The following is a 19,478-nucleotide window of genomic DNA, read 5'->3' as shown; positions in this document are numbered from 1 at the left end:
AGAGGCCGCCTGAATAGAACTGCTTACTCTCTCTAGACGGGTCACAGCGTAGTAGGAGCAAGCCCCAGGACTTAGTCATAAAGTAAGCATTCTAGCACAGAACTTTAGCAAAGGAAATTTTGTTTTGTGATACAGCACAGATTTCTAATCTATTTGGGTACTGAAAAAAAAAATCCCTCAAGTTTTACTTTAGATATCTAAATTTGAAGTGCCTATATATAAGCTTACAATACTGCTTGAAACCAGTCAAGTCTCAAATGGCTATTATTAGATATTTGGGGATTTACTAAAAGACTAATTTAAGACAATTCTACAAAAAGCTTGCACCCAGAAGTTCATTCCCAAGTGTTTCTAAAAGGAAGATCATATTAGTGACTCTCACAGACACCAGCTCCATGTTCAGAACCTAGCTCAATAGTGTTACACCCAAGACAGACAGAACACAGAGAGGGCCAGGACAAAGAAATATGGGTCAAGCGGTCACCAGCAAGAATATTCTTTTTACAAAATCCTACCAGACTCTAAAAGTTAAGTACAAAAGATATACCATAACTCTTTAAAAAATATAATTTATGGCTTTTCAAAAGCTGTACTTAAGTATGTTTACTGAAATGCATGGGAAACTAAAACATCCTAACAGCCTATAGTAATGATACCAAAACAAATCCTGCTTGTGTTTAGTGTGAAGCAGAGGAGACACTTACACTGGCATTCTCCTTCTCGCATTCCTTATGGGCCTCTGAGCCCTCTCTCAGGGTCCTCTGGATACAGGCGTTCAAGCAGTGGCGGATGACATGGATGAGCTTTGCTACAGTGGTGAAGATAACCAACATATAAATGCATCTTCTATAGCATCAGCTTTCCAATTGGAAAACTATAATCTCAAATAGTAAAGAGTATCTCTTTAAGGAAAATCATTAAGGGATGCAAGAAAGCATGAAGCTTCCTAAGTGAGAACACTGAGCATGTCTACTGTGCACTTTGCTAGGTGAGAGGCAGCAGGAGACGGGGAACAGGGATTCAGACCTATGTTGGTGCTGGCGGTATGCTCATGGGCATACTGATAGAACCTCCTGGCAGCTGCGCGATTCATCTGGATCAGCGTGACACAGCGCTCACACCACACCTCCTCCGGCTGGTTCACGGGCAGAAAAGAGTTGAAGATGAGGCTCACCAGGCGTCGAGATACAGGCCGAGAATCCATTTCCAGACGAACCAAAATGTCCTCCATGGGGCATATTTTCCAAAACTAGGAGGTGGGGGTAGAGACATGCAAAAGGAAATAAGCAGTGGTTCCTATAATCTTGAAGACTGCAAGTTTCCAGAATATAACCAAAGAACTAATTTTTTTATACTCAAGAATAATTCTTTCTAATACCTATACCAGAATCTGACTTTTCTGTGAGCAAATCTACATTTTAAGGAAATGTAACATGTAAGGTATAGCATGAGGCTGTGGAAAGGCCAACTAGGACTCTTTAGCAGCATGATTCATGCACGAATAATAGCTCTACTTAATCAAGATGATAACTTCTACATTTGTAGGTCTATAATCCACTGGCGGATCTAACAGGAAGATTTTTTTATCTATTAATAGTTTTGATGTGAACACCTTACTCATCTCTCTTAAGAGACCCAGACCACCCCTCCCTAACACTCGAGGACTTCTGGCTCGCTCCTTCTACTGTGAACAGTCTCCTTGTCCAACTCAAAAGCTCACACAATTGCACATTCCACAAGAGACAGACATTACTACTGTTTATGGTGATGGTTTGTGTGTGTGTGTGTGTTTTAAGTCAGGATCTCAAGTATCCTGGCCCAGCCTCAAAGGTACATTGTAGTTGAAGATTAACTTAAACTTCTGATCGTCTTGCCTCTACCTCCTGAATACTAGAATCATAGCACACAGTACCACACATATTTATGCTAGGGATTGAACCCAGGCCTTTGTGTAATCTAGACAGGTACTCTGCCAACTAAACTCCAACTCTAGCATGGGCTTCTAGCACCTGGGCAGCTCCTCCATAGAGCCCAAGTCTATCCTCACCAACACAAACATACTTCTTAGCCAAGGGCTAAGTCCAGATAAGATATACATTCTTCCAAGGTATAAGTTGTCATTCTGAATAGCACACAAGCAGATATGTGGGAGGCAATGCCCCCAGCAAGGGTATTTCCACGCATGTCAGGCACACTAGCCTTGAACTCCTCTTAACCTTGAAGCTCTCTCGTCTCAGTGATAAGAGTATCAGAGAAAAAAGGTTAAAAAAAAAAGGAAAAAGAAAAAAAAGAAAAAAGAAAGGAAAAAAAAAACTAAATTAAAACTGGAAATAAAGTGACTTTCATGTCCTCTTTATGATGTCAATAAATTGGTCTATATCCAGTGCATGTTTACCATGTTACAAGCAATTCTTGTTTAAAAAGAAAAAAAAAGGAGAACGGCTTTCAGCTAATCTTCACAAGTAATATATAAGTGCTAAAAATGTATAGACCCATCAAATATTTCAATGTTTTTAACATGTAATAAAAAATATAAGGGGAGAGCCTGCAAGATGGCTCAGGAGATAAAGGTGCTTATTTATCACCAAGACTAACAACCAGGGTTCGATCTCTGGAACCCACATGGTAGAAAGAATCAAGTCCTTCAAGTTCTCTTCTGACCTCCACAAGTATACTGTGCATACAAGCCCCATCACACATGAATGATTAAAAATATATATAAAGGTGCCAGGCGTAGTAGCACACGCCTTTAATCCCAGCACTTGGGAGGCAGAGGCAGGAGAATTTCTGAGTTCAAGGCCAGCCTGGTCTACACCTTGAGTTCCAGGACAGCCAAGAGCTATAAAGAGAAACCTTGTCTCAAGGAAAAAAAAAAGAGAGAGAAAATATAAAGGTGATTGCTTATATTAGTCTTTACAAAATGAAACACACATTATTTCTAGAACCTTTCCTTAGAAACATAAAACCACATTTTCTGACAATCTAGCAAATACATTAGTTATCAAATTGATTAAAATGTAATTGGAAGGTCTTTCTGTTGGGTGGTGACAAATGTCCTTTGTCTCTCTCAGTTTCTCTTAACTTGTCCTCTTACCTTTGCAGCTCTCACAGCCTTGATCTTCAGCAGCAAATCCACAAAAGCCACCCGCACTTTCTCTGAGTTATCGTGGAGACTATACCTGAGTGTTGGCAAAAGCTGTTCTAATAATGGGTGGCTCAGCTTGTTATCCAAAATAATTGGCAAACACTACAGAGAATGGAGAGAGGGGAGAAAGCACTTCAAATTAGAACACACCAATAAAACATTTAGGTAGGAAGCATCTAAGAGGATGCTGAGTCCCATTCTTGCCAGAAAACAAACACGCACCTCCATGAAACTGCACATCAAAGGCATGCTTTGGTGCTGGTAAAATGACTCAGTAAGACACTCCATAGAGGCAAAAGGGAGGACTTTTATAGAGCTAGAATACTATGCCCGGCCCAAAACTATGGCAACTAGACATTTTATAGAGAAAACACTTTTCTTTGGAACAGGGTTTCTAGGCAACTCAAGTGACTTCAAACTCAGAATCTTCCTGCCTCAGCCTCCTGAGCATTTCTATTATTATAGATCTTGGCTACACACCTAGCTAGAAAATACTTTAAATCTGGATTTTAAAACTTAGTTTGGAGACTGAAGATATGGCTCGACAATGAAAATCATACACTGTGCTTGCAGAGCTCAAGTTCAGTTTCCAGCACCCACAACCGGAGTCTGTGTCTCACAGCCACCTTTAACACTAGCTCCAGGACAATCCAATGCTCCTGGCTCCTCTAGGAGAGGACCTTAGTTCAGTTCCCAGCACCTAAAGGCTCACAACCATCTGTAACTCTAGTTCCATGAGACCCAACACCATGGGCACCAGCTATACACATAACATACAGCCAAAACACCCATACACATACAATAATTTTTATTTTAAAAATAAAATTATACAAAAAAAAAGTTTTGGTGTAGAAATACTACAGTATCAGTGTCATTTTGTCCACTGAGTAGGGTAATAAATAATTTTCTATTATTTTCCCCTTGTATTTCCTACAAAATCCTTATAGTTTTACAAAACTATTGAATAATAGAATGTTACTTTTCCACCTTTAAAAACCCTACCTTAAAAACAGAACACCGAACATCGGCTGAGCTTATATCAAATGCCAGCTCCCCTGTGACTTTCTTCAAGAAGTCAACAAGAATGTTAGGGGGCATCATTTCCCAATATTTAGAAGATATTTTACAAACACCAAGGATGCCTGTGGAACGAACCCGTGGATAAGGATCTTCTATAAGGTTCTAAAAGTAGGAGAGAGAAAAGGTGTACAACTTTTAAATTATTGTTTGTGTTACATATTAGTACTCTGGGAATTTAAAGCTTAATAACAGATACTTAAAGTTGCAGAAATAGTAACCACGCAGTCCAGTGTCTCTAGGTATTTTGAAGGGGACTAGATAGATCCAGGATGCCTAACCTGCAGCTACTCATATAAAGCAACACAGCATCGACCCATGCTTCCCATATAAAAGTTACACGAGTAACTGTTCTACTATATTGTTTACAGACTAATGGCATGAAATAAAAGCTGCACATGTTCAATCATGTTCTGAATATTTTCAGTCCGAATGATGTCACAGATGAAAACACTTGAAAAGATGGATGAATTTCCCAAAGACACAAAGCTATAAAGCAGGAGTGGTAGAGACAAATCTGCAAGTCAAAGTGCTACCACATGTCTACTGGGAACAAGGCATGCACAGCTATAGTCCTAAAACTATATAAGGATACATAATGGAATGTCTCAAGACTAACTAAAAAGAGGAGAAAGGGACAGTGTGGTTCTGTACATCTGGGGACACGGGCAGAACGGGTATCCGTAGGCTGACCCTGCTGGCAAGTACTGAGCCTGCAGCTAGCTACAAGACATAGAGGTTAGCAAGCAGCGAGTGCCCTCCACAGCAATACGTACATACAGTTCTTCAAACTGCTTCTGGATTTCATTGTCCATTTCAGTAGCAGTGAAGTTTGGATCTCTAATAGGAAATGCTTCAACAAACAACAATGCAGCATTTGATCGAACTTCAGAATTTCTGGCCTATAAAAATATAAGTACTTTTAGAAGTTCAGAGAGTGTTCCCAAGCTAATACTTCCACAATTTCAGTAAAGAGTTATTTACAAATGAAAGACAACTTTAGGGGCTGGCAAGATGTTCATAGGACAAGGGCAGTTGCACCTGAATTTAACAACCTGAGGTCAATCCTAGGAAGGAACACATGGTGGAGAAAACTGACACCTACAGGCCACACTCTGCCCTCCACATATGCTACCACTTCCTAATAAATAAACAAATAAATTGTAATAAAAATAAGATAGTTTTAACCTTTAAGTTAGCAAAAACGGCTGTGGATGTAACTTAGTGGCAAAGTACACACTCTGCCATGTGTGTGGCGCCCTGGGCTCTGCCCTTGGCATCACAAAAGTAAACAGCCAAACTTTGTGAGGTCATCCTTAAATGAAACCAAACTCCCAGTCAGTGTCAAGAGACATTAAAGACCACTTTTCTCACTTCAGAGCTGTATTTGATTACACTTTTCAATTTTCAGACTATTAAAAAAGAAAGGTTAGTCATATTAAGAGATTATTAAGAGGTAGTTTCTGCCTTCTAATGAATCAAAGCTATTTGTGTAGACCTAGGCATTCATCAGAATGCTAACCAGAGTGTCCCTGTCTTCTGCCCTCATTACAGCCTTGAGAGTACAAGAACAGGCGGGTGGTGCAGCCTGTACTCTCCCAAATCTCTCTGAGTTTGTGCAAACCAAGACACCGATTTTCAGTGACTGTTTACTTAGCACAGAACTGATCTGCCTTTATAGTTAAGTAGATCAAAGAAATGCTCTTCATAAAGGTCAAAAACTGAGAGCCAGGAATGGTGGCACATACTTATAGTACCATTTACATGTGAGATTGAGGCAGGAAGACAGATCACTTGAGCCCAGGTGGCTAGGATGAGCAACACAGTAACAGCACAGCTCAAAAACAGAAGAAATTTTGTTCTGAAGTTCCATAAAGCACTGTCTCTAGTGTTTTAGCTGCCTTCTGAATTAGCACAGGATCAATTCCAAGCACATCCTGCACTAGGAAACACAGTAAAATGTTACCTTTAGTCCCCTCCACAGGATGGGCTTATATAACCTATACAGCATCTCTTCCACTCCCTGACGGACTTTCTGTTGGTGAAAGTAACTCAGCACCTAAAAGCCCAAGAAAGAGAAAGGAAACAAAGGCCATGTAGTTATGTATAAGGCATTTGAGTCAGATGTAATAGTGTTTATCTCCAAGCAAACACAACAGCTCAGGAACAAGAGGAAAGGTTATTCTACCCCACCCCACCCCACCACTATGACACAACATTCTCTGGCAAGACCTACAGCAGATACAAGACAATCTTGAATACAACAAATCAGAAAAAAGAAATCACAGCCAAAATAACAATCAATGGCTCTGAATTCTAATACCACCTGGGTTCTAATGCCTACCACCCAGTGATACATGCCTGTTGTTACACTAATTGACTATCCAGGATAACTCAGCAAGACCGTATCTCAAAAATCAAATAATATAAAAATTAAATTATTATTAGCCTACCAAGAGCCACATAACTCCATAGAGCTCTGACAGTAAGGGCAAAATGGAAGCATGAATAGTTAAAAGGGGTTCAGGAACAAGACTTTGGCTGATTCATCTTGACTCAAACGTTCTTTGAACCTACTATTGGCCCTGCTTTTTAGCTCTCTCTTTATTGCCCAACAAGAGCAGGTTTCAACACTCTGCTGCCCACCAGGGACATGCACCAGCTCTCTATCTTAAGGTTTCATAAGGAACGGGCGTCTACTCAATACTCTTTATAGTACTAGCTTAATTGAGATATCAGGATCTTCCCAAAACTTAAAATAAATTACAAATAGACCATCCATTTCCTTTGAAAGTCAGAATCACCCCATAATTCAGTATAAATGCTTGAACCCAGAAACAATCAGTTTTGCCTTATTGGAATCCATTCCTCATGGTTTTCTGATGGACGATTTCATTCTTTTTTAATTCTAGAAAATGTCTCGTACTACATTTCTTAAGCCATCCTCCAACTCATGATCCTCCCATTTCAGCCTCCAGATCAATGGAATTACAAAAAGACCCCATCACACTCAGCCTGATTGTTTCTTTTCATGAGTTTCATTGATGGTCTAGATTTTTTTTAGTATAGTATTACCATGTTTTGGTATAGATGATGTTCTCACTTCACAGAGACTTTAAGCAGCTTAAAAGTGAAACACAATTCACTCCCCATAAAGTTAAAGCACACAGTCCTGGCTAGATAATGACAGCGTACCATTTCTTTCCTTACCACAGAGCCAGTAGCAGAACAAATTGCCAAAACACCAAATACCAAGACTCTAAGAAATTCCTTTGACTGATGGGGTGAAACTGTGAATTTTTAAACTTAGCCAAAACACTTATTCACAAATAGAAAGGCTGAAATAAGATCTCAACAGCAACTGCTCACAATTGGTAGATTAGAGGTGCCTCCCTCACCTCTCGGACTTTGGAGTGCACTGGAGACCTCCTTAGAAGGTGGATGCCATGGAACATGAAGTCCTGGATGCAGTCATATTCAATGGTCTGAAACAACAAGAGCAATGACAAGCATCCATCAAACAGGCAGTGAGGCAGGCAAGAATCCCCACAGAGCAGCAGCAGCGAATCTGTCCTCTAATTCAGAAAACGTCCGCTATTCTGTCAGAGCTGTTACTATGCATCTATTCCTTTCGTTTCCGTATACAACGATACACTTAGCTACTCCTACTTTATTTGATGGAACAGGGAATCTGAGTAATGTAGCAAGGTAAGCCCCCCCCCCAAAATCATTAGAAAACAGCTCACATCAGACCAAATACAGACACTAGGAAAAAGAAGTATACATAAGCCAGACAGAGATCTCAAAAAACTTATACTGTCCTGGGAACAACACAAGCTTCAACCTGTTTCAAGAACCTCTCAAAAACAAAAACAAAAACAAAAACAAAACCCACAGTGGAGCTACCTCTACAGTGGAGGTCAGAACTCCAGAGACAGACATGAAATCTTCTGGGGTACCTCTGCCAAGTGCTAGGAAAGAAGTGTGTGAGAGACTCTTTGACAACTCCCAATGAAAAAAAGCCACAGGGTAAAACAAAAGAAAAGCTAGGCCCAACTGACTATGTGTTACCCTAAACTCCAGAGTGCAAGGATGCCACATCTTTAGGCAAAGACATAAATATTGCTATCAATATCATCTTGAAAATTTACCTTCCTTGAAGTTAATGATAAATCTCTGAATGTGGGGTAACATCCTATCTGACAAATGATGAGACAGGAGCTATGCCATATGTTCTGGAAGTTACATAAAGACAAACTGGAACTAAACTGGAACTATTAGAATATGGTATTCCCGTCTACAGATGCCTCCTGTAACAAAACATCAATGCCACAGACTTAAAGAGGAGAGCAATAAGCAAAGCCATGAGAGCAACTTTTTGTTGCTGATTAAAAGGCACTTGTAGCCAATCCAGACAACCTGAGTACTGACTCCTGAGAGCTGTCCTCTGACCTCCACTTCTACCACAGCACACGTGCACTCACACTCATGCATACACAAATATAAAGCATAAATAATGTAAAAAAAAAAGAATATATACATCTATGTATGTATGAATTACACACACACACACACACACACACACACACGTGTGTGTGTGTGTGTGTGTGTGTGTGTGTGTGTGTGTGTGAGAGAGAGAGAGAGAGAATGAATTAAAAGCTAGGCACAATGAAGCAAACCAGTAATTCTAGCACTTAGAAGGCCAAAATAGGAGGACCATGACTTCAAGAGCTAAATTAAAAATAATAAATAAATAAATAAATAGGAGGTAGGGGAACTGGAGAAATGGCTCAGTAGCTAAGAGTAAGCACTGCTCTTCCAGAGCACTTAATCAATTCCCAGCACACATGATGTAAGGCGGCTCACAACTTTCTGTAACTCTAGCTCCAGGGGGATTCAATGTCTCTGGCCTCCAGAGGCCTGAAATTCAATGTAAATAAACACATACATAAACCCTTGCACAGACACATAATTAAAATAACTTAAAAAAACCAAGCAAACAAAACAATGGCGAAAAATGTCTTGGCTTTGCCCTTTTACTAAAATGACCACACATTTAAACTAGTTTATTAAAATTGTTAAAGGGGAATACAGTAACTTTTGATCTCTAGATATGAAAGAAATGGCAAATATGAGCAATAAAGACCAAGTGTAAGCAGATATAAAGGCAGTGTGGACTGGCCCGCACTAGACACCATGTGGGGTCTTCCCACCTGCACTAGTTACTGTCAATTCTCCAAAGAGAAGAGTCAGAGAGAATACTTCTGGATCGAAGAGAAAAAGTTCTAGTCTTTGGAAATGTAGAAGGAAGAAACAGACAATGACACACAGCTGACAGGTCTCTGGATGTTTAATGCGGACTGTGAATGAGAAAGCTAGATCTCCCTAACATATGCAGTGCATTTGGGAAGGGCTATTTATGCTCAAAGTGAATGTCACGGACCTCTTAAGATAACATAACCTATAGAGGCACTAGAGGGTTCTGAACAGCACCATCCATGGAAAGAGAACCCAATCACAAATGTAGCTTTTCACTTTCAAGTAGCCAGAATAAAAAAAAAAAAACTGGTTAAATTACTTAATATATTTTGTTAAGCCTAGTACATCCATCTTGCAGAGGTACCCTTTGACTAGCCACATCCAAGAAACCCAACAACCAGAGGTAACTAGACAGTCTAGGCCCATAGACAACAGAATAAGGAACACAAAACCCACCACTGACTCCTCTGAAACTGCACATCCCAGCAAGGTGATAGATGGGACTGTGCCTCAACACATGGGCCTCAATGACTCAGCCTGTCATACTTCTATCAGCATGATTAACAGCTTTATTTTCAGGTAGACGAGGCACTAGTTTTAAATAGCCCACCCTTGGATATTTAAGTAACTAGAATACAGTAAATGTTAAATAAAATGAAAATACCTCCAACATTTTCCCCGAAGCCTTTTTCCAAGCTCTGAAATAAATTTCTGCAATGTGTACCATCAAAGACCTATTTTTAAAAAGAGATGTTAAAACATGTTTAAATAATTTTACCATACACCACACTTCAGTTACTCTCCTGCCTTAGGAAAAGGAAACTGATAATAGGATATGGTTCTATAAACCATCTGCAATATTACCTACCTGAAATGGAAAGAGGAAGAGACCAAACTGGGGAGAAGAGGCTGGAATAAAAACTCCTCCTCAGTCAATGTTACCCTAATCCTGACAACATGGGCCCAGAAGTAAATTCTATAGTCACAAATGTTCAAATATAGACTGATGAGTGAGCTTACTTGGTAAAGGCACTTGACCAAGCTAAATGACCTGTCAATGCCTGGACTCCGATTGGTGAGAAAAGAGAACTCTTACAAGCTGTCCTCTCACCTCCACATGTGCACCATGGGATACCCACACCCACACCTCTTCCCCCCAAACACACATATAATAGCACACTCATACCCATGCCTACAACCCCCCAAAACACAAATAAACTTTAAAATCATCTACATTTAAAAATTAGTTCAGCACAAACATTTTACAAAGGAAACAATCTAGACTATACCAAGAACTCTGCATTCAAACTAGAACCAAATCCCCACTCAGTGCTTACATGACTACCTAACATTAAGGGATTTAGTAACTGTAGCCAACCTCCGCAGTAAGGAATGATATCCAAAACAAAAAGCACCTAAGCAAATATGCATGATTTGCATGGCAGTCTGACTTCTGAATAAAGGAAGTACTAGGGCTAGAACTTCATAACTGTAGTTCTTCCTAGTTATACCACAGGGCTATGCACCACAACCACACAGTTCAGCCCACACTAAATGAGATGGTGTACCCTATACTCAAAATGTTCTCTGAATACTAACAACTTGGGCTTTGTTGTAAGACATATATCTGTCTAAAAAACTACCACTGCTTTCTGTTCCAGAGTGAGGTAGTAGGGCCACATGACCCCAGAGACTGGAGATCAACCTGGGCAGCAAACACAGCCCCCAAGGGGAAAAAAGAGGAAAACTGGGAAAAAAAAAAAAAAAAAACAACCCGACAACTTAAAACCTCAGTCACTACAGGAAAAATGCTTTATTAGAGGAAAAAAAAAAACTACCTAATGATACAGTAGTGAATCATAAGATATAATTTCTAAAGCTTCCAATTATGTTAATATAAACAGGGGTGTGATGCACAACTGCAATGGGGAAGCTAAGGCAGTTAGACTGCTGTGTAGTGACAGGCCAGATTGGGCTACATATCAAGACCTTGTCTTAATGCACACATATACATATACGCACACACACACCTCACACACATGCACACTCAAAACTTTTAAAACAAGCCAAGAGAACCTTTTAAAGTCAGACCTCTAATACTTACTTTTGTAATCCAGCTAACTGGTTTTTAATGGTCTCATGGATCATTTTAATAAAGTCTACATTCCAACTAAAGAGAAAACTAAGAAATCTTCTTCCCTGTAAATGAAAACAAAAGTGAGGATAAGCTGGGCATGGTAGCACACACCTATAGTCCTAGCTACTTGGGAGGCTGAGACAGAATATGACAAGATCAAGGTCAGCTTGGCCACACAAACATCATTTAGTTGTAGTAAAACTACAACTAAACAAAACTACCTAATACGAACAAGTATTTATTAATACATCCAAAGTCAGCTATTTATAAAAATGAAGCCCAAGTCAGTATCACTTGGCAAATTTGCACAAGGGTTGAACTGGGAAGTGCTACAGTGGCTCTCCTAACATCAGAGACCTGTGGGCCCACAGACATTCCTCCCTTGGGTAGAGGAACAGCTGCACTGAACATCTGTCTTTAAGGAGCTCAGAGACAGAGCCACACAGAGTTCCACCACAGATCTATAAAAACTTCAATCAAGCTATCATGGATAGTGGGTAATGTAAAACTAAAAATTCCTGAAATCTTTGTTTGACCCTATCATAAAGCTCTTTATTCTCACCAACCTAACAATCCTGGAGATGAAGGTGAAAGCCTTGTGCTTGACATCTTTCCAATAATGATGGTAAGTAACCACTGCATGAGGAAAGTGGCCCTCTCCACACACATCCTGCACCACTGACTGATGCTGCTGCTTCACTCAAACCAATGCCAAGTGCTCCTCCCAGAAGTCTGAAAGAACACCTGCTGCTCTGGCTATGGAAGAAACACTGAGATTATAGAGTGCGTGCCCTCCACACGATAGGCAGGGTTAGAGGCAGACTTTTCCAGTGGAGCCAAAGAACTTGGTGCTAATCATGTATGCTCTACAGGCTGAGGACTGAGACCCTAAGGAATACTCTTTTTTTTTTTTTTTGGTTTTATTTATTAGATATTTTCTTTATTTACATTTTATTTACATTTCAAATGTTATCCCCTTTCCTGTTTTCCTCTCTGAAAAAGCCCTATCCCCTGCCCCTCCCCCTGTTCAACAACCCACCCACTCCTGCTTCCTGGCCCTGGCATTCCCCTATTCTGGGGCATAGAACCTTCACAGGACCAAGGGCCTGTCCTCCCATTGATGTCCGACTAGACCATCCTCTGCTACATATGCAGCTAGAGCCATGAGTACCTCCATGTGCATTCTTTGGTTGATGGTTTAGTAGGAGGACTCTTTGGAAGCTGTCTCTACTAGAGACATGTCCCAAACACACTGTATTATGGTCACCCTGCACCCCACCAAGGGCACACAATCCATACTCAATAACCACTATACAATGATCTCATATAACAGAACTAATCTCTAGAAACCATGTTAATAAACTATTACTTATATATATTTTTTTAAAACTGGCAGGACTAGAGATTGAATCTAAGACCTCATATATGCTAGATCAGCTTTTAGCCCTAGCCCAAAAATTACTTGGGTACAAAGGAGTACTTATAAAATGTCATTTATCTTAAGTATATAATAAATATAAAAAGGTATTAAGACAATACACATTCTTTTTGTTTCATAAGTTCTCTAGTCCATGGCTCTTTATACGAGAGAAACATCTTAACTGAAACTAGCCATGTGAACTGAACTTGTTCGGTTCTCTCATGGGACTGGCTCACAATGGGTACTCCAACAACAGGTAGGAGCCCCTCACTAGTTTTCCTGAATGGTGAAAAGATAAATGGAGATGTGTGGTGATGATTTTTGTGTATATGCCAATTAAGCACAATCATGTGGCCAGGGGAGGCTTAGTAACCAAGCACTTACCTAGTATGCACGAGGCTCTGAGTTCAAATCTCAGAATGCACACACTCTCCCCAACCCCATGCTGATTAGTACTTTGTCAACTTGATACAATCTAGAATCATCTGAGGGGAGGAAACCTCAATTAAGAAAATATTGCCACCAGGCGTGGTGACAGACACCTTTAATTCCAGCACTCGGGAGGCAGAGGCAGGCGGATTTCTGAGTTTGAGGCCAGCCTGGTCTACAAAGTGAGTTCCAGGACAGCCAGGGCTACACAGAGAAACCCTGTCTCGAAAAATAAAAAAATAAAAAAGAAGAAGAAAATATTGCCATATATCCAAGCAAATGGGGCATTTTCTTGATTAAAGAATGAATGATGTGGGAGGGCCCTCACATTATGGGTGGTGCTACTCATAGACAAGTGGTCCTGGGTGGTTTGAGAAAACAGGCTGAGCAAAGCTTGGCGGTGCATGAGTTTAATCCCACTACATGTGATGCAGAGGCAGGCAGATTTCTGTGAGTTCAAGACCAGTTTGGTCTATATAGAAGGTTCCAGGCCAGCCAGGGCTATGTGGAAAGATCCTTTCTCAAAAACGAACACATTTCAAGCAAGAATATTAAGAGAGCAATAACCTATGTTAAGGACTAGACAGCAAGGGCTATATATAATAGAGACCCTGTCTCAAAAAATAAAAAACAAAACAACAGCAGCAGCAACAACAAAAGGAAAGTGAAAGCAGGCTTAGAAAACCATGGGAAGCAGCCCAGTAAACAGCATTCTGATATGGCCTCTGCTTTAGTTCTGGCCTCCAGCTTCCTGCTTTGAGTTTCTGCCATGGCCTCCTTCAGTGATGGGGTGTGATCAGAGTTGAAATTAATCCTTTCCTCCCAAAGCTGCTTTTAGACATAGTATTTTACAACTCTAAGATCTATCTCTCTCTCTCTCTCTCTCTCTCTCTCTCTCTCACACACACACACACACACAAATAACCTGTAGAAATAAGACAGCAAAACTTAGCCACAGGGACATACTTTCTTACATTTACATATGTGTTTATATATGTATATAAAACATTATATATGTGATTCTACATGTATGATATACATATATGTAAATGTATGTAAATATGTGTAAATCAAATTTATTGATACATAGTTCCATCCAGTTTAAGGATAAAAATAAGGCAGGATGTGCTCCATAAAGGCCATCCAAATCAAACTGATGTGGAGTGAGCTCACAGATCTTTTTTTTTCCCCTGAGACATCATTTCTTTGTCTGGAACTGGCTTTCTAGGCCAGGCTAGCCCCTTGAGTGCTGGGATTAAAGGCATGTGCCACCATGCCCAGCTTAGTACAAGCTCTTACTGCTGACCTTTGCACAAAACAGCACAGTACAAACAACAGCCACATGAATTTAAGGAAAGCATCCATTAATATCCCACCAACAAATCAAAAACAAAAAAAAACAAAGAAACAAAACAAAAAAACCCTTCTTACTGAAGTGATAATTCTGGAATTTTTGTTTAAGAAACAGAAATATCATAAGAATATGTTTTTGTTTTAATGCTAGGTTTGGGATATGCAGCTGCTTCCAACTGTCTATAGCCACTATGATTTGCCTCAGGCTCTAGCAGAGGTGTGGTTTTTGCCAGCTGCAGATAGTGTCTGCAATTGTTTGACATTTGGAATTCTCGGAACTTTTCAGAGGGTATATAAATGCTAGGGCCCAGATAAATGTGTGGTGGGATGGTTGGTGCTCATCTGGGGGGGTTGGTTGTGGTTTGTTTGTAGTAGTGCTCAAAGAAGAAAAAAAAGGAAAAAAATTAGATTCAGAGAGCTCTAGCTTTCTCTCCCTTCTCTATCCTTCCTTCTCTCCTATCTAGTGATAGAAAGGTAGGAAAAAGAAAAATACACAAATTAGCCAATACCAGCTATAACTTACCTCTTCCTTCTTGATGTAATTAACATTTATGAAGCACTCAAGTAGCATATCTTTAATTTCTCTACTTTCCTCCCAATCATAATCAAAGCAATACAAAGCCTGATGGATGCGCCACAGCCGACACACATCTGCCCCCTGTGAATGAATGGCACACACGAGTTTCAGTTACTTTCTTTTCCTTTATAAGGACTTCATAGCAATGTGAGATAATTTCCTTAAGAATTCTAAATCATGCCTGCCTTTTATCCAGGATACTCCCTGACTACCTGCTCAGTCCTACTCTAGAGTATGTATATCTCTCCAAGGACCACAGGGGCACAGGTATCTCCTCCCGCCCTCTACTCAATAACTCAGAAAGACCCACTGGCACAGCTTAGTCTAAGAAAGTTTGGCCTTTCCTGCACGCCTGCTTCCTTCCCATTGCGTAACAAGGAACAAGACAGGCAGAGTAACTGCCTTTCACCATGAAGAGACACAAAGATCAGTAGCCACCCTTAGAAAAGAACATGGAAGAAAAAGTTCAATTTTCAATCCCGGTCTGGATTGTGCTCCCACCTTGGACCTCTACACATCACTGTAAGAAACACCTAGGCTGGGAAGCTATAGAATCCAACCCTTCTACCTAATCCACCCCTCACAAAGTATATCCTGAAGAAAGGAAATATACCGATTTGGTCTCCAGACTCCTCCTCAGCAGCATGATAAATGCAGTCTTTCCCATGTCCTCCTTGGCAGGAAGGCCCCTTTCCCACCATTTGACACACAGATCCTGAATAGAGTTCTGGAGTTTTTGTTCAGATTCAGGTAATGCATATAAAATACCTAAAACACAGCACAAATGTTTTGTTATTAAGCAACGTATTACCAATTGAGACTCAAAAGTACAGAGTACTGGCCTAGAGAGACGGCTCAGCAGTTGAGAGCACTAGTTGCTCTTCCAGAGATCCTGAGTTTAATCCCCAGCAACTACATGGTGGCTCACAACCATCTCTAATGTGATCTGACACCCTGTTCTGGCATGCAGGTATACATGCAGATAGGGCACTCATATACACAAAAGTTCAGAGTACTATGACTTATACAAGACCTAGCTAGGCAAATATCAGTTTAATTTGCCAAATACTTTTATCCATCATTTATGGAATACCAATACTTACAAAACAGAGAACTTTAGACCTGGAAGCCTCATATTAACACATCTTGCTATCACTACAACTCTACCCCCACCAGGACAGGCTCTAACCACCAATCCACTACAAGCTCAGTGTGGTAGCTTCAGGTCTAGGCTCAAAGGTGGAAAAAAAAATCAAAGCAAATAACATAGTGAATATAAAAACTATTGCTTTTTGAAACATAAAGCTCAATAATTGTTAATAATATGCTAATAATTACCCACAGATGCCTGAATACCGTTATAAACACATAAAGCGCCTAGTAATTGTGAGTCTGGAAGCAACTACCATGACAGCACTCATTTTACCACAATTTGGAGACTATAAATAAACTGGTAGTAAAATCCACAAAGTATATATAGAAATGTCTTTCTATACTGCCTGGGGTAATTTAAGATGATGATGATAATAATAGTAATAATAATAGTAATAATAATAATAATAATATACTATCAACTTGGAGAGTAACAAAGGAAGAAGGGTTAGAGAGAGAGTAGCTGGAAGGGACTAGATTAAAAACATACTAATAATATAAAATATTTAAAAAGAAAAAATAGGGTAATTTCAAGAAATCAGACTAAAGCAACATCCTAAAGACATAAAGAACCCCAAGCGATGTTAAGACTGAGAACTTGTAAATGTGTCCCAGGAAACAACACCCACATGAACAAGTGCTCAGAAGATAGTTCTATAAAATCCTTAACATTGCTTTTACATCTATAAAATAACTTTGTGTGTAAATATTTTCTTACCAGGTTTTCATTACTTCAGGCAAGTGTACCTGTCTCATAGACAGCTTTGCAGGGCTTAGTTAAAGAAAACAAGAACTATGGGAACTAACAACTCCAGAGACCATGGTCATCCTTAACAAGAAATTCAGTGACACAGATTCTTGGGCTCTGTGGCAACAGCACAAACTAAGAACGCTGCAGTCAGACATGTCCCTTCAAACAGGCACTTGTTATATTAGTCCTGTGAGTCCAGGCACACTGTCCTGAAGAACCTGTAAGTAACAGCAGCCAGCAGCTCAGATCCCAGATCATCCTCTGCAACACTGGAACAGAGCCTGGCTAACTCAAGGTGCCCTTGAGAACTTGAGTACAAAGAAATGCCTTTAAATTCTTGTTTCAGATTGCTGCCCTGCTCATGAACATAGGTGACTTCCCTTTAAAAGGTGCCATGTTAGTGCCCACTACTGAATAGGCCACTTACCGTTCAATATAACAGCACACTCCAGGAGGGCTCCATAGTTCTCATGTTCATTTATTATAGATACAGAAGCAAGAATTACAGTCACAATTGCACATATTATTTTTATGCTCTTTCTCTAAAATTAAACATTAAAACATAAGTGAGTTAAGATGAGGATCTTGTAACACTCAAGTTATTTTAAAAAATCAAATAGTTACTAAATTTCAAAAATGAAGCTACCTCTAGCTTTTTCTAAAAGGTAGATTAAAACTGAATATAAGTCAAATGTCCTAAAAGAATCATAACATTGAGCAGTAGAACAGCAATACAGGGCTGGCCAGCAGGTAAAAATCACAATGAACAAAACTACAGAACTGGAATATTGCATTTTCTTAACTTAAATGTTCAACTATTGAACTGAGCATGGTGGCACATGCCTTGAACCCCAGCGCTGAAGAAGCTGAGGCAGGCGACCTCTCTGAGTTTGAGGCCAGCCAGGTATTGCATGTGAGTTCCAGGCCAGCCAGGACTAATAGTGAGACTCTGTCTCAAAAAGAACGTTCAGTTGTTCAAATAAGCAATCTTTTCTTAACACAGCAAAGAGGAAAGTTTTTATTTCTGAAAGACAAATACCATCTTTGGACTGTGCTCTGATTCCATATCGTCTGCACCCTCGACTTCCACTGTCTGCCACCTATCCACAGGGCTTTCCAACAATGTTTCTGTTAGTAAGTCCTTCAGTCTTTGCCATAATTCTTCTTTCTGTTTCCTTGATAATTCATCTAGTAGTTCACTTAAGCTGAAAGGATTAGAAGAATCTTTCTGTAAAATATTTTTAAAAGCACAAAATATGAAAAATTAGTTTTATTCTTTTTATATTGGTATTAATAGAAAAGTTTAAGAACAAAATTAGTTACGTGTTTAAGCATTTGACCAGCTTTTTCAAAATCCTTTCCTAATAAGGAAAAAGTACAGAAACAGAAAGCATCAAATCTCTCCTCTACTTCTTAAGACTGGATAGCTAAAATTTAAAATTTCACCCCCTTAAAATTCCTAATACCAATTCAAATGCCCACCATCCCCAGGCCTGTCATTGGGTACAAATGTACGCTGGAGGTAAAAACCGAAAAGGGTCAGATTCCCTTCCTTGCAGTTCTTTGTCCTACCAACAGACCCTCCATGTCATCTGCTCCTCAGCCCTACACAGCACCCTTTCCCTGAACCACTGAGTCCTTCCCCATGCCCCTGGCTTACTGGACTCTCTTCTCACTTTGGGCAGACTGACCATATCTCTCTCAGATAAGAACAGGCACTGTCAAACATATGCGACCCAATTAAAAGGACTTTCTAGCAGCTTCTCTGGAACAGTTGAGGCACAAATATAGTGACAATAATAGATTATAGCCTATGGAATAAATTAGTATCATCGAGGTTATAAATTAATAGAACTCAAATCATTCATTAATATCACTGACATGCTACAGGGCACCAATGAATAAAAATAAAGAAATATGGAGTTCATAAATGACAATTTGATAGCCATCACAGTAATAGACTCTGGTAAGAACTACCCACAGATACTAAAACAAACAGGTACAAGTGTGCTTAGAGGCAGGTCATCCACAGCTATGTGTTTCCTCAGAGAGCCCATAGCTACAAAGAGAAAGCAGAAAGCTACCAGGATAAGTCATGAGCACCCAACTTATTCACCTACCAAATGACCCCCAAATAACAAGGCTGTCCTGAAAGGCCCTAACACTTCCAAGCAGCTC

The 19,478-nt window shown here is 39.9% G+C and overlaps 1 protein-coding gene across 9 annotated transcripts in view; it reads right to left on the bottom strand.

Annotated features, from left to right (window-relative positions):
* The window catches only part of Ncapg2 (non-SMC condensin II complex, subunit G2), a 58,182-nt gene that overhangs the window by 32,630 nt on the left and 6,074 nt on the right, over window positions 1-19,478 (bottom strand). For 7 of the 9 annotated variants that reach the window (XM_006516349.3, XM_006516350.4, XM_006516352.4 and 4 more), the window contains 13 exons: window positions 18,340-18,528; window positions 17,728-17,842; window positions 16,011-16,165; window positions 15,344-15,478; window positions 11,586-11,680; window positions 10,146-10,215; window positions 7,621-7,707; window positions 6,189-6,281; window positions 4,999-5,124; window positions 4,148-4,327; window positions 3,095-3,247; window positions 1,027-1,249; window positions 705-808 (listed from right to left, as the gene is read on the bottom strand). In XM_006516349.3, coding sequence (XP_006516412.1) covers window positions 705-808; window positions 1,027-1,249; window positions 3,095-3,247; window positions 4,148-4,327; window positions 4,999-5,124; window positions 6,189-6,281; window positions 7,621-7,707; window positions 10,146-10,215; window positions 11,586-11,680; window positions 15,344-15,478; window positions 16,011-16,165; window positions 17,728-17,842; window positions 18,340-18,528 — 1,725 coding nt within the window. The remainder of the gene's footprint in view (window positions 1-704; window positions 809-1,026; window positions 1,250-3,094; window positions 3,248-4,147; window positions 4,328-4,998; window positions 5,125-6,188; window positions 6,282-7,620; window positions 7,708-10,145; window positions 10,216-11,585; window positions 11,681-15,343; window positions 15,479-16,010; window positions 16,166-17,727; window positions 17,843-18,339; window positions 18,529-19,478) is intronic. The other 2 variants (XM_006516356.2, XM_006516355.4) reach the window with 2 other exon arrangements.

Source organism: Mus musculus, chromosome 12 (assembly GCF_000001635.26).
Source record: "Mus musculus strain C57BL/6J chromosome 12, GRCm38.p6 C57BL/6J".
Classification (NCBI taxonomy): Eukaryota; Metazoa; Chordata; class Mammalia; order Rodentia; family Muridae; genus Mus; species Mus musculus.
Note: the sequence above shows the minus strand (reverse complement) of the source record. Positions and strands in the feature narration are given on the sequence as shown.